Source organism: Pristiophorus japonicus, chromosome 3 (assembly GCF_044704955.1).
Source record: "Pristiophorus japonicus isolate sPriJap1 chromosome 3, sPriJap1.hap1, whole genome shotgun sequence".
Lineage (NCBI taxonomy): Eukaryota > Metazoa > Chordata > Chondrichthyes > Pristiophoridae > Pristiophorus > Pristiophorus japonicus.
The window spans coordinates 217,660,530-217,680,589 of NC_091979.1; the positions used below are offsets into that span (position 1 = coordinate 217,660,530).

A 20,060-nucleotide genomic window follows, 5' to 3' on the forward strand; every position below is an offset into this window, starting at 1 on the left:
CTGTGAGTTATTTCAAAACTCAGTGGCGTACTTAGGATACAGAGTAGACAAAGATGGTTTACATCCAACCATGGAAAAATTGGATGCAATTAGAAATGCACCCACTCCCAGGCATGTCACTGAACTTCGTTCATTCTTGGGTCTTTTGAACCATTATGGGAAGTTCCTACCAAATTTGGCTACAGTATTACATCCACTGAATGACCTATTGGAAAAAAACAGGTCCATTGGAAGTGGTCAAAAGAATGCAATACAGCATTTAAGGAGTGTAAAAGCAAATTGGTAGAGAGCACCATGTTAGTTCACTATGACATATCTAAGGAGATTAAGCTAGCATGTGATGCCTCTCCGTATGGAGTTGGGGCAGTAATCTCTCATGTACTACATAGTGGGGAGGAGAGACCAATTGCTTTTGCTTCATGCACTCTCAGTGGCAGTGAGCGTAATTATGTGCAAATCGAAAGGGAAGCTTTGGTATTAACTTTTGGGGTCAAGAAGTTCCACAAATACTTGTATGGTCGTAAGTTTACCATTGTTACGGACTATAAGCCCCTAACAGCAATCCTCCATCCAAAATCCCCAGTTCCAACATTAGCTGCAGTCCGAATGCAGAGATGGCTTTGTTTTTTTCAGCATATACATATATTAAATACAGACGATCAGCTGATCACAGAAATGCTGATGCAATGTCTAGATTGCCTTCCCCATCACGTTACACCGGATAGGGAAAAAGTTTTATTTTTCATACATTGATGAACTGCCAGTTACAGCTATAGAGATTGGCAGAGCAACCAAACGGGTCCCAGTGATGTCAAAGGTGTATGATTATATTGCAAATGGATGGCCAAATCAGGTAACGGACAAAGACATTCATCCATTCTTCCTCCGTAGGAATGAATTATCAGTCAATAAAGATTGTATCATGTGGGGTGTAAGAGTGGTTATACCAAATAAATTTAGGTCCAAATTATTAGGAGACCTCCATGACCAGCACCTGGGAATGTGCTTGACCAAGAGTTTTGCACGCAGTAATTTATGGTGGCCAGGTCTTGATAAAGATATAGAGTACATCGTGAGTCAGTGTACGGCTTGTGGTCCATTATCTAAATTTGTAAGTTAAATTTGTAAATATGGAAAAAATAAATCTATATCCTGTGCCATGTATAAATATGCAAGTTATGTATGATGTTATAATAACTTCATTAAGGAGGGAGAAGTGTAATGTTTGTAGCTCCACATTGTGGATGTGGGCGTATTGTGTACTGCAACTACAGAGTTAATAATTAAACAGAACCAGGCATGTTCCAGAAGCTTCCGATAGAGCTGCCTGCCATGTTAGAAGCTGCGTGTGCTTGTGCTCTGTGAATATATCACTGGGATGTGATTGAGATTTGTAAATGAAGGGATTGGATTTGGTCAAGTTGAATAGCTTATTACAGGTGGATAGGGATAGATAATCGGGAGATACTCAGAGTCATTGTGGCGAGCATGGATTTGTTGCAAACTTTCAAAATGAACTGGCCATATCCAGTTATAGATGATAAATGTTGAGGGTTAGCAGGGACGAGAAAGATTTATGGAGTAATCCCGTTCCTGTAGCTTTCTGTTACTGCCTTAGGCAGTCATGGAGTAATTTCACAATTTTTTTGCCCTCATTTTTTTCCCTCCTTTTGCCTCGCTCAGGAAGCTGTGAGATTCGGGTAGGGAGGAGTGTGTCAACGGTATGCGGGGCTCACTACACCCTCTCTCTCTAACCTCCTCCAGACTTGCATCTCTGCTGGCACTCTCCAGCTCTGGTCTACTACACATCACCCTCCATCTGCTCACACAGTAGTGTCAATCTCATTCCAACCCTCTTGAAGTCTCTTCCCAAATTTTTGCATCTTGCTACATCTCTCCCTATTCTCAAAAGCCTCCTCAAAATCTGCCTCTTTGATCATGCCTTTGGCTTAGAAGAAAAGGATATATTAAAATATTAAATAGTACTAATGCAGTGTCACTGACTGGAGTCTATTATTTTTTTTAAATGAATTCCTGTGGTTGTCAAGATGAGGGCATTCCATACTGGAAAAGAAACACCCAGTGTCAACATTAATGTTATGTTAGCTGACATTGTAAATGGTTCCCTCTCTCAGGTACTGTCCCCCACTCCCTTTCAAATCTGCCATCATTATGCCTCTCCTCCAAAAAGAACACTTAACCCCTCTGTCCTTGCAAATTACCACCCCACTTTCCTTTCCTCTCCGAAGTCATTGAACTTGTCGCCTCCCAAATCCGTGCCCATCTTTCCCGCAACTCCATGTTTGAACCCCTCCAAATCCAGTTTCTGCCCCTGCCACAGCAATGAAACGTGCTCATCAAGTCACAAATGACATTCTCTGTGACTGCGGTAAACTATCCCTCCTCATCCTTCACGACTTGTCTGCAGCCTTTGAGACAGTTGACCACTCCATCCTCATCCAACACCTTTCCTCTGTTGTCCAGCTGGGTGGGACTGCACTCGCCTGGTTCCATCCTTTTCCATCTAATCATAGCCAGAGAATCACCTGCAATGGCTTCTCTTCCCACTCCCCCATTGTTACTTAGAAACATAGAAAATAGGTGCAGAAGTAGGCCTTTCGGCCCTTCGAGCCTGCACCACCATTCAATATGATCATGGCTGATCATGCAACTTCAGTACCCTATTCCTGCTTTCTCTTCATACCCCTTGATCCCTTTTGTTATGTCTCAAATAAAGCAATGTGACTGAGTATTGTAGACTTGAGCAAGTGTGACCTTAAGTCTCTTTAATCTGACTCGAGTGTGCTGGCACAGCATGGGAGGCCTGCTTATATGCAGTGATCCCAAGGGATGCTGGGATCCCTTGAGACTCCAGCAGATGCACCCTCTGGTGGCGGTAGAATGCTGGTTACAAGGTGTTGCATACATAACCCCTTTAGCCGTAAGGACCACATCTAACTCCCTTTTGAATATATCTAACGAACTGGCCTCTAACTTTCTGTGGTGGAGAATTCCACAGGTTCACAATTCTCAAAGTGAAGAAGTTTCTCCTCATCCTAAATGTCTTCCTTATCCTTAGACTGTGTTCCCTGGTTCTGGACTTCCCCAACATCGGGATCATTCTTCCTGCATCTAACCTGTCCAATCCCGTCAGAATTTTAAATGTTTCTATGAGATCCCCTCTCATTCTTCTAAATTCCAGTGAATATAAGCCTAGTCGATCCAGACTTTCTTCATAAGTCAGTCCTGCCATCCCGGGAGTCGGTCTGGTGAACCTTCGCTGCACTCCCTCAATAGCAAGAATGGCCTTCCTCAGATTAGGAGACCAAAACTGTACACAATATTCAAGGTGTGGCCTCACCAAGGCCCTGTACAACTACAGTAAGACCTCCCTGCTCCTATACTCAAATCCTCTCACTATGAAGGCCAACATGCCATTTGCCACCTTCACAGCCTGCTGTACCTGCATGCCAACTTTCAATGACTGATGTACCATGACACCCAGGTCTCATTGCACCTCCCCTTTTCCTAATCTGTCACCATTCAGATAATATTCTGCCTTCCTGTTTTTGCCACCAAAGTGCATTACCTCACATTTATCTACATTATACTGCATCTGCCATGCATTTGCCCACTCGCCGAACCTGTCCAAGTCACCCTGCAGCCTCTTAGCATCCTCCTCACAGCTCACACTGCCACCCAGCTTAGTGTCATCTGCAAACTTGGAGATATTACATTCAATTCCTTCATCTAAATCATTGATGTATATTGTAAATAGCTGGGGTCCCAGCACTGAGCCCTGCGGCACCGCACTGGTCACTTTCTGCCTTTCTGCCGTTTATTCCGACTCTCTGCTTCCTGTCTGCCAACCAGTTCTCCATCCACGTCAGTACATTACCCCCAATACAATGTGCTTTAATTTTGCACCCTAATCTCTTGTGTGGGACCTTGTCAAAAGCCTTTTGAAAGTCCAAATGCACCACATCTACTAGTTCTCCCTTATCCACTCTACTAGTTACATCCTCAAAAAATTCTAGAAGATTTGTCAAACATGATTTCCCTTTCATAAATCCATGCTGACTTGGTCTGATCCTGTCACTGCTTTCCAAATGCGCTGCTATTTCATCTTTAATAATTGATTCCAACATTTTCTCCACCACCTTTGTCAGGCTAACCGGTCTATAATTCCCTGTTTTCTCTGTCCCTCCTTTTTTTAAAAGTGGTGTTACATTAGCTACCCTCCAGTTCATAGGAACTGATTCAGAGTCAAGAAATGTTGGAAAATGATTACCAATGCATCCACTATTTCTAGGGCCACTTCCTTAAGTACTCTGGGATGCAGCCTATCAGGCCCTGGGGATTTATCGGCCTTCAATCCCATCAATTTCCCTAACACAATTTCCTGATTGATAAAGATTTCCTTCAGTTCCTCCTTTTCGCTAGACTCTTTAATGCTAGGCAGTCGAGGAGGCGGGAGTCCGGGGCAGCGTCCGAGGCTTATAAAAAGGCCCAGCGTTCGTCGAGGAGGTGGGAGTCCGGAGCAGCGACCGAGGCCTATAAAAAGGCCCAGCGTTCATCGAGGAGGCAGTCGAGGAGGCGGGAGTCCGGGGCAGTATCCGAGGCCTATAAAAAGGGCCGAGCGTTCGTCAAGGAGGCATTCGAGGAGACGGGAGTCCGGGGCAGCGTCCGAGGCCTAGAAAAAGGCCCAGCTTTCGTTGAGGAGGCAGTTGGTGCAGCTGCAGCAGGGAGAGAAGGCAAAAAAGAAGTAGAAAAAAAATTGAAAGGTGACATCACAGCCAAGGGGGTAAGTGATTGGCTGGTGACTGGCAAGTAGCTTTTCTTTTTTCTTTTCTTATCAGTAAGTAACATTTAGCATTGTTGTTGCCAAATTAAGTTTATCTAAGAGTTAAGTCATGGCAGGACAGCTCGGACATGTGTTATGCTCCTCCTGCACTATGTGGGAAGTCAGGGACGCTCCCGGTGTCCCTGACGACTACGTGTGCGGGAAGTATATCTGCCTGCAACTCCTGAAGGACTGCATTGCGCCACTGGAGCTACGGGTGGATTCACTCTGGAGCATGCACGATGCTGAGAATGATGTGATTAGCACGTTTAGCGAGTTGGTCTTACCGCAGGAAAAGGCTACACAGCCAGACAGTAAATGGGTGACCAGCAGGAAGAGCAGTGCAAGGAAGGTAGTGCAGGGGTCCCCTGCAAAACAGATACTCCGCTTTGGGTACTGTTGAGGGGGATGACACATCAGGGGGAGCAGCAGCTGCCAAGTTCATGGCACCGTGGGTGACTTTGCTGCACAGGACGGCAAGAAAAAGAGTGGGAGAGCTATAGTGATAGGGGATTCGATTTTAAGGGGAATAGATAGGCATTTCTGCGGCCGCAACCGAGACTCCAGGATGGTATGTTGCCTCCCTGGTGCAAGGGTCAAGGATGTCTCGGAGCGGGTGCAGGACATTCTGAAAAGGGAGGTTGAAAAGCCAATTGTCGTGGTGCATATAGGTACCAACGATATCGGTAAAAAATGGGATGAGGTCCTACGAGACGAATTTAGGGAGCGAGGAGCAAAATTAAAAATTGGACCTCAAAAGTAGTAATCTCAGGATTGCTATCAGTGTCACGTGCTAGTCAGAGTAGGAATCGCAGGATAGCTCAGATGAATACGTGGCTTGAGGAGTGGTGCAAGAGTGACGGATTCAAATTCCTGAGACATTGGAACCGGTTCTGGGGGAGGTGGGACTAGTACAAACTGGACGGTCTGCACCTGGGCAGGACCGGAACCAATGTCCTCGGGGGAGTGTTTGCTAGTGCTGTTGGGGAGGAGTTAAACTAACATGGCAGGGGGATGGGAACCAATGCAGAGAGACAGGGAAATAAAATGGAGGCAGAAGCAAAAGATAGAAAGGAGAATAGTAAAAGTGGAGGGCAGAGAAACCCAAGGCAAAAAACAAAAAGGGCCACATTACTGAAAAATTCTAAAGGGGCAAAGTGTGTTAAAAAGACAAGCCTGAAGGCTCTGTGCCTCAATGCGAGGAGTATTCGAAATAAGGTGGACAAATTAACTGCGCAGACAGCAGTTAACGGATATGATGTAATTGGCATCACGGAGACATGGCTCCAGGGTGACCAAGGCTGGAAACTCAACATTCAGGGGTATTCAACATTTAGGAAAGATAGGCAGAGAGGAAAAGGAGGCGGGGTGGCGTTGCTGGTTAAAGAGGAAATTAATGCAATAGTAAGGAGGGACATTAGCCTGGATGATGTGGAAGCGGTATGGGCGGAGCTGCAGAATTCCAAAGGGCAGAAAACGCTAGTGGGAGTTGTGTACAGACCACCAAACAGTAGTAGTGAGGTTGGGGACAGCATCAAACAAGAAATAAGGGATGTGTGCAATAAAGGTACAGCAGGGCGACTTTAATCTACACATTGATTGGGCTAACCAAATTGGTAGCAAGGCAATGGAGGAGGATTTCCTGGAGTGTATTAGGAATGGTTTTCTAGACCAATATGTCGAGGAATCAACTAGAGAGCTGGCAATCCTAGACTGGGGGATGTGTAATGAGAAGGGAGTAATTAGCAATCTTGTTGTGCGAGGCTCCTTGGGGAAGAGTGACTATAATATGGTAGAATTCTTTATTAAGATGGAGAGTGACACAGTTAATTTGGAAACTAGGGTCCTGAACTTAAGGAAAGGTAACTTTGACGGTATGAGGCGTGAATTGGCTAGAATAGACTGGCAAAGGATACTTAAAGGGTTGACGGTGCATAAGCAATGGAGCAATGGCAAACATTTAAAGATCACATGGATGAACTTCAGCAATTGTACATCCCTGTCTGGAGTAAAAATAAAACGGGGAAGGTGGCTCAACCATGGCTAACAAGGGAAATTAAGGATGGTGTTAAAGCCAAGGAAGAGGCATATAAATTGGCTAGAAAAAGCAACAAACCTGAGGACTGGGAGAAATTTAGAATTCAACAGAGGAGGACCAAGGGTTTAATTAAGAGGGGGAAAATCGATTACGAGAGGAAGCTTGCAGGAAACATAAAAACTGACTGCAAAAGCTTCCATAAATATGTGAAGAGACAAAGATTAGTGAAGACAAATGTAGGTCCCTTGCAGTCGGATTCAGGTGAATTTATAATGGGGAACAAGTAAATGGCAAACCAATTGAACAAATACTTTGGTTCTGTCTTCACGAAGGAAGACACAAATAATCTTCCGAATGTACTAGGGGACAGTAGGTCTAGTGAGAAGGAGGAACTGAAGGATATCCTTATTTGGCGGGAAATTGTGTTCAGGAAATCGATGGGATTGAAGGCCGATAAATCTCCGGGGCCTGATAGTCTGCATCCCAGAGTACTTAAGGAAGTGGCCCTAGAAATAGTGGATGCATTGGTGATCATTTTCCAACAGTCTATCTGGATAAGTTCCTATGGACTGGAGGGTAGCTAATGTAACACCACTGTTTGAAAAGGAGGGAGAGAGAAAATGGTAATTATAGTCCGGTTAGCCTGACATCAGTAGTGGGGAAAATTTTGGAATCAATTATTAAGGATGAAATCGCAGCACATTTGGAAAGCGGTGACAGGATCGGACCAAGTCAGCATGGATTTATGAAAGGGAAATCATGCTTGATGAATCTTCTGGAATTTTTTGAGGATGTAACTCGCAGAGTGGACATGGGAGAACCAGTGGATGTGGTGTATTTGGACTTTTAAAAGGCTTTTGACAAAGTCCCGCACATAAGATTGGTGTGCAAAATCAAAGCGCATGGTATTGGGGGTAATGTACTGACATGGATATAGAACTGGTTGGCAGACAGGAAGCAGAGTCGGGATAAACGGGTCCTTTTCAGAATGGCAGGCAGTGGGGTGCCGCAGGGCTCTGTGCTGGGACCCCAGCTATTTACAATGTACATCAATGATTTAGATGAAGGAATTGAATGTAATATCTCCAAGTTTGCAGATGACACTAAGCTGGGTAGCGGTGTGAGCTGTGAGGAGGATGCTAAGAGGCTGCAGGGTGACTTGAAAAGGTTAGGTGAGTGGGCAAATGCATGGCAGATGCAGTATAATGTGGATAAATGTGAGGTTATCCATTTTGCGGTCAAAATCACGAAGGCAAAATATTATCTTAATGGCGGCAGATTAGTAAAAGGGGTGGTGAAACAAGACCTGGGTGTCATGGTTCATCAGTCACTGAAAGTGGGCATGCAGGTACAGCAGGCGGTGAAGAAGGCAAATGGTATGTTGGCCTTCATAGCTAGGGGATTTGAGTGTAGGAGCAGGGAGGTCTTACTGCAGTTGTATAGGACCTTAGTGAGGCCTCACCTGGAATATTGTGTTCAATTTTGGTCTCCTAATCTGAGGAAGGACGTTCTTGCTATTGAGGGAGTGCAGCGGAGGTTCACCAGACTGATTCCCGGGATGGCAGGGCTGACATATGAGGAGAGACTGGATCAACTGGTTCTTTATTCACTGGAGTTTAGAGGGATGAGAGGGGATCTCATAGAAACGTATAAGATTCTGACGGGACTGGACAGGTTAGATGCGGGAAGAATGTTCCCGATCTTGGGGAAGTCCAGAACCAGGGAACATAGTCTTCGGATAAGGGGTAGGCCATTTAGGACTGAGATGAGGAGAAACATCTTTACTCAGAGAGTTGTTAACCTGTGGAATTCCCTGCCGCAGCGATTCGTTGATGCCAGTTCATTGGATATATTCAAGAGGGAGTTATATATGGCCCTTACGGCTAAAGGGATCAAGGGCTATAGAGAGAAATTAGGAAAGGGGTAGTGAGGGAATGATCAGCCATGATCTTATTGAATGGCGGTGCAGGCTCGAAGGGCCGAATGGCCTACTCCTGTACCTATTTTCTATGTTTCTATGTTAACCACTAGTATTTCCGGAAGGTTATTTGTGTCTTCCTTTGTGACACAAAGTATTTGGTCAATTGGTCTGCCATTTCTTTGTTCCCCATTATAAATTCATCTGATTCTGACTGCAAAGGACCTATGTTGGTCTTCACTAATCTTTTTCTCTTCACATATGTATAGAAGCTTTTGCAGTAAGTTTTTATGTTCCCTGAAAGCTTCCTCTCATACTCTTATTTTCCCCCTCCTAATTAGACCCTTTGTCCTCCTCTGCTGAATTCTAAATTTCTCCCAATCTTCAGGTTTGCTGCTTTTTCTGGCCAATTTATATGCCTCTTCCTTGGATTTAACTCTATCCCTAATTTCCCTTGTTAGCCACGGTTGAGCTACCTTCACCGTTTATTTTTACTCCAGACAGGGATGTACAATTGTTGAAGTTCATCCATGTAATCCACAAATGTCTGCCATTGCTTATTCACTGTCAACCCTTTAAGTATCATTTGCCAGTCTATCCTGACCAATTCACGTCTCATACCATCGAAGTTACCTTTCCTTAAGTTCAGGACCCTCGTCTCTGAATTAACACTGTCACTCTCCATCTTAATAAAGAATTCTACCATATTATGGTCACTCTTCCCCTGGGGGCTTCACACACCAAGATTGCTAATTAGTCCTCTCTCATTACACAACACCCAGTATAGGATAGCCAGCTCTCTCGTTGGTTCCTCGACATATTGGTCCAGAAAGCCATCCCTAAAACACTCCAGGAAATCCTCCTCCACTGCATTGCTACCAGTTTGGTTAGCCCAATCTATATGTAGATTAAAGTCGCCCATGATAACTGCTGTACCTTTATTGCACGCATCCCTAATTTCTTGTTTGATGCCATCCCCAACCTCACGACTACTGTTTGGTGGTCTGTACACAACTCCCACTCGCGTTTTCTGCCCTTTGGTATTCCGCAGCTCTACCCATACAGATTCCACATCATCCAAGCAAATGTCCTTTCTTACTATTGCGTTAATTTCCTCTTTAACCAGCAACGCTACCCACTCCCCCGCCCCCCCCCCCCACCCCCTCCACCTCCTCTTTTTCCTTTCTGTCTATCCTTTCTGAATGTTGAATACCCCTGGATGTTGAGATCCCAGCCTTGGTCACCCTGGATCCATGTCTCCGTAATCCCAATTTTATCATAATCGTTAATAGCTGCCTGCGCAGTTAATTCATCCACCTTGTTACGAATACTCCTCGCATTGAGGCACAGAGCCTTCAAGCTTGTCTTTTTAACACTCTTTGTCTGTTTAGAATTTTTCTGTAATGTGGCCCTTTTTGATTTTTGCCTTGGGTTTCTCTGCCCTCCACTTTTACTATTCTCCTTTCTATCTTTTGCTTCTGCCCCATTTTATTTCCCTCTGCCTCCCTGCATAGGTTCCCATCCCTCTGCCATATTAGTTTCACCTCTCCCCATCAGCACCAGCAAACATTCCCCCTAGGACATTGGTTCTGGTCCTGCCCAGGTGCAGACCATTCGGTTTGTACTAGTCCCACCTCCTCCAAAACCGGTTCCAATGTCCCAGGAATTTGAATACCTCCCTTGTGCACCACTCCTCAAGCCACGTATTTATCTTAACTATCCTGCTATTTCTACTCTGACTAGCACTTGGCACTGGTAGCAATCCTGAGATTACTACCTGCGAGGTCCTACTTTTCAATTTAACTCCTAGCTCCCTAAATTGTAGGACCTCATCCCATTTTTTAATCTATATCATTGGTACCTATATGCACCATGACAACTGGCTGTTCACCCTCCCCCTCCAGATTGCCCTGCAGCTGCTCCAAGACATCCTCTGGTGTCCTCCAACTATCTGTCTTTGGCCCCCTCCTATTTCTCATCTACATGCTGCCTCACGGTGTCATCATCTAAAGACATGACATCAGGTTTCACATGTATGCTGATGAGCTCTACCTCACCAACAGCTCGCTCGAGTCCTCCACTGCCTCTGATTTGTCACGCTGCTTGTCCGACATCCTGTATTGGATGGAGCAGAAATTTCCTCCAATTAAACATTGGGAAAACCAAAGCTACTCTCTTTGGCCCCCTGTCATGAACTCCGTTCCCTTGCCATTGATTCCAACTCCTCCTCAGCCACTATCTGAGGCTGAGCCAGACAGTTCATAATCTTCATGTCCTATTTGACTTTGAGATGAACTTCTGACACCATATCCTCTCCATCAGAAAGACCACATTTTTACCTCCGTATCATCGCCCATCTGCCACTGAAACCTTCATCCATGCTTGTGTCAATTCTAGACTTGACCATTCCAAATCTGTCCTGGCCGGCTTCCCATCTTCTACCCTCTGTAAGCTTAAGCCAACATTCTGTTGCCTGTGTCCTAACCTGATTCCAGTGTTCCCTGGCCTCCATTGGCTCCAAGTCCACCAATGTCTCAAATTTCAAATCCCTCCATGGCCTTGCCGCTCCAAATCTCTGTAACCTCCTCCAGCTCTACAATCCTCAGAGATCTCTGTGTTATTCTAATTCCGGCATCTTATGCAATCTCCATTCCCTTTGTGCCACCATTGGCGGCCATGCCTTCAGCCGTCTAGGTCCAATGTTCTGAAATTCCCTTCTTAAATCTCTCTCTCCTCCTAGAAACAGAGAAAATAGGTGCAGGAGTAGGCCATTTGATCCTTTGAGCCTGCACCACCATTCAATAAAATCATGGCTGATCATTCACCCTTTCCTGCTTTCTCTCCACGCTCCTTGATCCCTTTAGCCGTAAGGGCCATATCTAACTCCCTCTTGAATATATCCAATGAACCTGCATCAACAACTCTCTGCGGTAGGGAATTCCACAGATTAACAACTCTCTGAGTGAAGAAGTTTCTCCTCATCTCAGTCCTAAATAGCTTACCCCTTATCCTTAGGCTGTGTCCTCTGGTTCTGGACTTCCCCAACATCGGGAACATTCTTCCTGCATCGAACCTGTCCAGTCCCGTCAGAACTTTAGATGTTTCTATGAGATCCCCTCTCATCCTTCTAAACTCCAGTGAATACAGGCCCAGTCGATCCAGTCTCTCCTCATATGTCAGTCCTGCCATCCCGGGATTCAGTCTGGTGAACCTTCGCTGCACTCCCTCAATAGCAAGAGTGTCCTTCCTCAGATTAGAAGACCAAAACTGAACACAATATTCCAGGTGAGGCCTCACCAAGGCCCTATACAACTGCAGTAAGACCTCCCTGCTCCTATACTCAAATCCCCTAGCTATGAAGGCCAACATACCATTTGCCGTCTTCACCGCCTGCTGTACCTGCATGCCACCTTTCAATGACTGATGCACCAGGTCTCGTTGCACCTCCCCTTTTCCTAATCTGCCGCCATTCAGATAATATTCTGTCTTCGTGTTTTTGCCCCCATTTATCCACATTATACTGCATTCGCCATGCAGTTGCCCACTCACCTAATCTGTCTAAGTCACCTGCAGCCTCTTAGCTTCCTCCTCACAGCTCACACCGCCACCCAACTTAGTGCCATCTGCAAACTTATTGCACTCAATTCCTTCATCTAAATCATTAATGTATATTGTAAATAGCTGGGGTCCCAGTACTGAGCCCTGTGGCACCCCACTAGTCACTGCCTGCCATTCTGAAAAGGATCCATTTATCCCGACTCTCTGCTTCCTGTCTGCCAACCAGTTCTCTATCCACGTCAGTACATTACCCCCAATACCATGTGCTTTAATTTTGCACACCAATCTCTTGTGTGGGACCTTGTCAAAAGCCTTTTGAAAGTCCAAATACACCACATCCACTGGTTCTCCCTTGTCCACTCTACCAGTTACATCCTCAAAAAATTCCAGAAGATTTGTCAAGCTTGATTTCCCTTTCATAAATCTATGCTGACTTGGACCGATCCTGTCACTGCTTTCCAAATGCGCCGCTATTTCATCTTTAATAATTGATTCCAACATTTTCTCCATTACTGATTTCAGGCTAACAGGTCTATAATTACCCGTTTTCTCTCTCCCTCCTTTTTTAAAAAAGTGGTGTTACATTAGCTCCACTCAAGTCCATAGGAACTGATCTAGAGTCGATAGACTGTTGGAAAATGAACACAATGCATCCGCTATTTCTAGGGCCACTTCCTTAAGTACTCTGGGATACAGATTAACAGGTCCCGGGGATTTATTGGCCTTCAATCCCATCAGTTTCCTGAACACAAATTCCCGCCTAATAAGGATTTCCTTCAGTTCCTCCTTCTCACTCGACCCTCAGTCCTCTAATATTTCCGGAAGGTTATTTGTGTCTTCCTTCATGAAGACAGAACCAAAGTATTTGTTCAGCTGGTCTGCCATTTCTTTGTTTCCCATTATAAATTCACCTGAATCTGACTGCAAGGGACCTACGTTTGTCTTCACTAATCTTTTTATCTTTACATATCTATAGAAGCTTTTGCAGTTAGTTTTTATGTTCCCGGCAAGCTTCCTCTCATATTCTATTTCCCCCCTCCTAATTACACCCTTTGTCTTCCTCTGCTGAATTCTAGATCCTCCTCAAAATCTATATTTTTGACAAAGCTTTTAATCACCCCTCCGAATAATTCTTTTGGGTTGGTGTCAATTTATTTCCGATTACACTCTTCTGAAGTGCCTGAGATGTTTACCTGTGTTAACAGCACGATATAAAAGAAAGACTTGTATTTATATAGTACCTTTCATGACCATCAGATATCCCAAAGCGCTTTACAGCCAATGAAGTACTTTTGAAGTATAGTCACTGTTGAAATGTGAGAAATGCGGCAGACAATTTTCACACAGCAAGCTCCCACAAACAGCAATGTGATAATGACCAGATAATCTGTTTTAGTGATGTTGATGGGCAATAAATATTGGCCAGGACACCAGGGATAATTCCCCTGCTCTTCTTCGAAATAGTGCCATGGGGTCTTTTATGACCACCTAAGAGGACAGAAGGGATCTCGGTTCAACATCTCACCCGAAAGACTGCACCTCCGATTGTGCAGCACTCCCTCAGCACTGCACTGGAGTGTCAGCCTAGATTTATGTGCTCAAGTCCCTGCAGTGGGACATCAACCCACAAACTTCTGCCTCAGAGGTGATTGTGCTACCCACTGAGCCACAGCTGACACTAAATGCAAGTTGTTCAATAAATCAGTTCATAAAATGTATAGTACAGGTTCAATCCACAATAAGCTCACTCTGATCCCTTTGCTGTTACTGGGATCTTTCTATGTGCCAAGGTCTGCTGCATTTGGCTACATAACAATCAGTAGACTCCAAAGTAATTAGTTATAGATGAAGCTCCTCAGGAAACTGAGAAATGTGAAAAGCTGCCATCGAAATGCAAGTTTCTTTCTTTGTGCTGCCCAGATGATGTACAACACAGGTTAGATGCAGAGTAAAGCTCTATACTGGCCATCAATGGCTCTTAGTCCCAATTGCAGAGTGACACACCTCCCACTGCTCCAGCATATAATGCTTCTTTCCAACATCAACCTCCCAATTGCTTTTCTGAGTGAATCTGGCAAATGTTAATGAATTGGTGACTGTCTGTCCTGTGGGCCCTTGCCCAATAGGAACTGGATCAAAACGACTTCAACTTATTTCACTCCGCATCCTTGCAGCCACCAGATACAGGAGACTTTAAATTTCGGAATCAAATCCCGATTCTAAGAGATGGAAGGACAAGCCTCATCCAGCTCCCTTCAAAAAAACAGTTCCAGTAACTGAATGCCTACTTCTCAATGTATCCTTGTTGAGAAGAACAAACGTAGGACCTCTCAAAACGTATAGGAGGCTTGCCCAGCAACCTAGCTAGTAAAAGTATTGGCTGGTGCTGCACTAGGAACTTGGCATGTGGACCATAAAATCCCAAGTTCTCTTTTCACTAGGTATGGAGTGAGCTAATCTCAACCATGCTGGCAGATGATAGGGGTGCTATACTTTATCTCAATGGCTCTGGGATAGAGAAAGAAAAAAACATCAGCCAGGGATCCTATTCCTGATTGCCATCCAGTGACTCCCACTCTTCATGTAGGGATGTTGGCTGAGAACAAGTTTGGAACTAGACTACGAATTTTCTTTCCACCATATTTCTCACCACAGCCAATAGCCTTTCAAAGCTCAGGGAACCTATGCAGGGAGACAGAGTGGCGTAGAATGAGGGCAGAAGCAAAAGATGGAAAGAAGAAAAGTAAAAGTGGCGGTCAGAGAAACCCAAGGCAAAAAGCAAAAAGGGCCCCATTACAGCAAAATCCTAAAGGGTCAAAGTGTGTTAAAAAGAGAAGCCTGAAGGCTCTGTGCCTCAATGCGAGGAGTATTCGGAATAAGGTGGATGAATTAACTGTGCAGATAGCAGTTAACGAATATGATGTAATTGGAATCACGGAGACATGGCTCCAGGGTGACCAAGGCTGGGAACTCAACATCCAGAGGTATTCAACATTTAGGAAGGATAGACAGAAAGGAAAAGGAGGTGGGGTGGTGTTGCTGATTAAAGAGGAAATTAATGCAATAGTAAGGAAGGATATTAGCTTGGATGATGTGGAATCTGTATGGGTGGAGCTATGGAATAACAAAGGGCAGAAAACGCTAGTGGGAGTTGTGTCCAGACCACCAAACAGTAGTAATGAGGATGGGGACAGCATCAAACAAGAAATTAGGGATGTGTGCAATAAAGGTACAGCAGTTATCATGGGCGACTTTAATCTACATATAGATTGGGCTAACCAAACGGATAGTAATGCAGTGGAGGAGGATTTCCTGGAGTGTATTAGGGATGGTTTTCTAGACCAATATGTCGAGGAACCAACTTGAGGACTGGCCATCCTAGACTGGGTGATGTGTAATGAGAAAGGACTAATTAATAATCTTGTTGTGCGAGGCCCCTTGGGGAAGAGTGACCATAATATAGTGGAATTCTTTATTAAGATGGAGAGTGACACAGTTAATTCAGAGACGAGGGTCCTGAACTTAAGGAAAGGTAACTTCGAAAGTATGAGACGTGAATTGGCTAGAATAGACTGGCAAGTGATACTTAAAGGGTTGACGGTGGATAGGCAGTGGCAAACATTTAAAGATCACATGGATGAACTTCAACAATTGTACATCCCTGTCTGGAGTAAAAATAAAATCGGGAAGGTGGCTCAACCGTGGCTAACAAGGGAAATTAGGGATAGTGTTAAATCCAAGGAAGAGGCATATAAATTGGCCAGAAAAAGCAGCAAACCTGAGGACTGGGAGAATTTTATAATGCAGCAGAGGAGGGAAAAGGGTTTAATTTGGAGGGGGGAAATAGAGTATGAGAGGAAGCTTGCTGGGAACATAAAAACTGACTGCAAAAGCTTCTATAGATATGTGAAGAGAAAAAGATTAGTGAAAACAAACTTGCAGTCGGATTCAGGTGAATTGATAATGGAGAACAAAGAAATGGCGGACCAGTTAAACAAATACTTTGGTTCTGTCTTCACGAGGGAAGGCACAAATAACCTTCCAGAAATACTAGGGGACCGAGGGTCTAGTGAGAAGGAGGAACTGAAGGAAATCCTTATTCTTCAGGAAATTGTGTTCAGGAAATTGATGGGATTAAAGGCTGATAAATCCCCAGGGCCTGATTGTCTGCATTCCAGAGTCCTTAAGGAAGTGACCATAGAAATAGTGGATGCATTGGTGATCATTTTCCAACAGTCTATCGACTCTGGATCAGTTCCTATGGACTGGAGGGTAGCTAATGTAACACCACTGTTTAAAAAAGGAGGGAGAGAGAAAACAAGTAATTAAAGACCGGTTAGCCTGACATCAGTAGTGGGGAAAATGTTGTAATCAATTATTAAAGATGAAATAGCAGCGCATTTGGAAAGCAGTGACAGGATCGGTCCAAGTCAGCATGGATTTATGAAAGGGAAATCATGCTTGACAAATCTTCTGGAATTTTTGAGGATGTGACTAGTAGAGTGGACAAGGGAGAACCAGTGGATGTGGTGTATTTGGACTTCCAAAAGGCTTTTGACAAGGTCCCACACAAGAGATTGGTGTGCAAAATTAAAGCACATGGTATTGGGGGTAATGTACTGACGTGGATAGAGGAACATAGAAACATAGAAGTAGGAGTAGACCATTCGGCCCTTCGAGCCTGCACCGCCATTCAATGAGTTCATGGCTGAACATGCAACTTCAGTACCCCATTCTTGCTTTCTCGCCATACCCCTTGATCCCCCTAATAGTAAGGACTATATCTAACTCCTTTTTGAATATATTTAGTGTATTGGCCTGAATAACTTTCTGTGGTAGAGAACTGGTTGGCAGACAGGGAGCAGAGAGTCGGGATAAACGGGTCCTTTTCAGAACGGCAGTGGAGTGCCGCAGGGCTCAGTGCTGGGACCCCAGCTCTTTACAATATACATTAATGATTTAGATGAAGGAATTGTGTGCAATATCTCCAAGTTTGCAGATGACACTAAACTGGTATGAGCTGTGAGGAGGACGCTAAAAGGTTGCAGGGTGATTTGGACAGGTTAGGCGAGTGGGCAAATGCACGACAGATGCAGTATAATGTGGATAAATGTGAGGTTATCCACTTTGGGGGCAAAAACACGAAGGCAGAATATTATCTGAATGGCAGCAGATTAGAAAGGGGAAGATGCAACGAGACCTGGGTGTCATGGTTCATCAGTCATTGAAAGTTGGCATGCAGGTCCAGCAGGCGGTGAAGAAGGCAAATGGTATGTTGGCCTTCATAGCTAGGGGATTTGAGTATAGAAGCTGGGAGGTCTCACTGCAGTTGTACAGGGCCTTGGTGAGGCCTCACCTGGAAATATTGTGTTCAGTTTTGGTCTCCTAATCTGAGGAAGGACGTTCTTGCTATTGAGGGAGTGCAGCGAAGGTTCACCAGACTGATTCCCGGGATGACGGGACTGACATATGAGGAGAGACTGGATCAACTGAGCCTTTATACACTGGAGTTTAGAAGGATGAGAGGGGATCTCATAGAAACTTACAAGATTCTGACGGGACTGGACAGGTTAGATGCGGGAAGAATGTTCCCAATGATGGGGAAGTCCAGAACCAGGGGACACAGTCTTAGGATAAGGGGTACGCCATTTAGGACTGAGAAACTTCTTCACTCAGGGTGTTGTTAACCTGTGGAATTCCCTACCGCAGAGAGTTGTTGATGCCAGTTCATTGGATATATTCAAGCGGGAGTTAGATATGGCTCTTACGGCTAAAGGGATCAAGGGGTATGGAGAGAAAGCAGGAAAGGGGTACTGAGGGAATGATCAGCCATGATCTTATTGAATGGTGGTGCAGGCTCGAAGGGCTGAATGGCCTACTCCTGCACCTATTTTCTATGTTTCTATGTTTCTATTGTGTCTGTTCACACACAAAAAATGGCCACCTGCGTGAGTCAATACCTAAAGGATAGGAGGAGAGAACATTTGTAAAATAAAATTTTCCAACATTTGTATTGCTTCATACCATCAGGACATTGTACCTTAGAGAAGAGTTGATTTATGCACTCGGCACAAGTGATTTCCAGTTCTCGGAACATAGCTTCAGAATTTCCTTCAGAAACCATCTCTCCTGTTTCTATTTACAGAGTGCTGCTCTATAACCTTTCCAAACAGATTGAGGATAAAGAGCTCAATGATATAACATTTTTACTGCAAGTATCTAAGAGCAAATTGCAGGACATTAAGGTAAGCTGGAGTGTATATCGGGAATACAATCTGCTCTATTAGTGCGAGTGCACATATTAAGTTTGCACTGAAAATTTCACTAATCCCCTTAATCATTTGCACGGAAGTGGGTTTTTTTAATAAAATGGTGAGCTTAGACATTACTTCCTAGTGGCTGACTTAGTAACCAGGCTCAATGCCCAGTCTGTTAACTCTTCTGATCTCAGCCAACAGGCTGGCAAGGGAGTTGCAGCCGGCATCATCACCCTTGTGCGAGCAAGAAATTAGCGAGTGCTTCTGCTACTGATTGCTATCCGTGGTTGGAAATCAGTTGTGTGAGCTTTGAATGAGGACATGGGGCCCGAAATTGCCCCTTTCTTTCAAAGCTGTGACCGTCTCAAAGATGGGGTCACGGGTCTGTAAGAACTCATCGCCTAGTCAGTGCAGAGTCCAGCAACATTTAATAAATTGTCCTCCCTGATTTTCCTGTCACTGCGCCACTGTGTTCTCGCCCCGTCGGGCATGCGCTGACCCCCTTTCCGTCCTCCCGCGGGTACTTGCCCCTGGCAGCGGATCAGCCTGTGGGAAGCTGTGTGTGCCTGGGTGGCGCGTCCGCCCTTAAAGGGAAGAGCGTGCTGCTAGCGACTCCATTTTATTTTATTTGTGGGCCGACTCGGAGGTCAGCCTGGCAATGGCGGCCCGGGTTTGGCCGGGCCCAGTGGGTGTAGTGGGCGTAACTAAACTACGTGCAGAGTTAAAGGGGAGGGACGCTGACATCATCAGCACGGCACTGGAGTAATGGCTGACCCGTAGCAACGACACTTCCGCCCTGCAGCCGATCTGTCATCCGCCCCAACCGGAAAAAAAAAAGACCTGAAAATCGCTCTCTTCTCCGCAGCATGGATTGGGGATGGAGAAAAATCTTAAAGAACGGTAGGTGCACCTACTATTAGTCGGGGGGCAATTTCAGCCTCATGATATCTTAACCTGGTGAATTAGCTGTCTGGACTCCTACTACTTTTGTATATAAGATGAAAATACTTACAATGGGATGTTTAATTTGGCTATCCATTTGATGACCTCCTGAGATGCTGAGAGGAGAAATGAGACACCTCCCACAACAGATATCCTAGTGGGCAGGGTGACGTGATGTGTTCCATGTTCTGAGACTCATGGCCACAGTCATACTTCAGGTCGTCCCTCATCTTCCACTTGTGGAGCAGGTGGCCACATCGTCCATGCCCTGTGTGGATTGGGTTAAGCGCTGTCCACTGTCTCTGAGGGAGGTTGAAGCCAGGGACTGCTGTTGGGTCAGTGATGAGGTGTTGGTTATTTATGTTGCATGTGCTCCACGACTCCGTCCATCTGGATAGTGGGTCGATACCAGCTGCATGAATATTTGCTGCTGTTTCCCAGAATGGCCGGTGCGATTTTAAGTGTTTTTGTGGTAGGTTTTTCAAGTCATTGTGAATGGAAATT

General features: G+C 45.0%; 1 protein-coding gene across 1 annotated transcript in view; it reads left to right on the forward strand.

Annotated features, from left to right (window-relative positions):
* Positions 1 to 20,060, forward strand: part of LOC139259450 (caspase-8-like) — an 87,193-nt gene that overhangs the window by 19,380 nt on the left and 47,753 nt on the right. Inside the window, exon 3 of the mRNA XM_070874920.1 lies at positions 18,503 to 18,602. Within this exon, the coding sequence (XP_070731021.1) occupies positions 18,503 to 18,602 (100 nt within the window). The remainder of the gene's footprint in view (positions 1 to 18,502; positions 18,603 to 20,060) is intronic.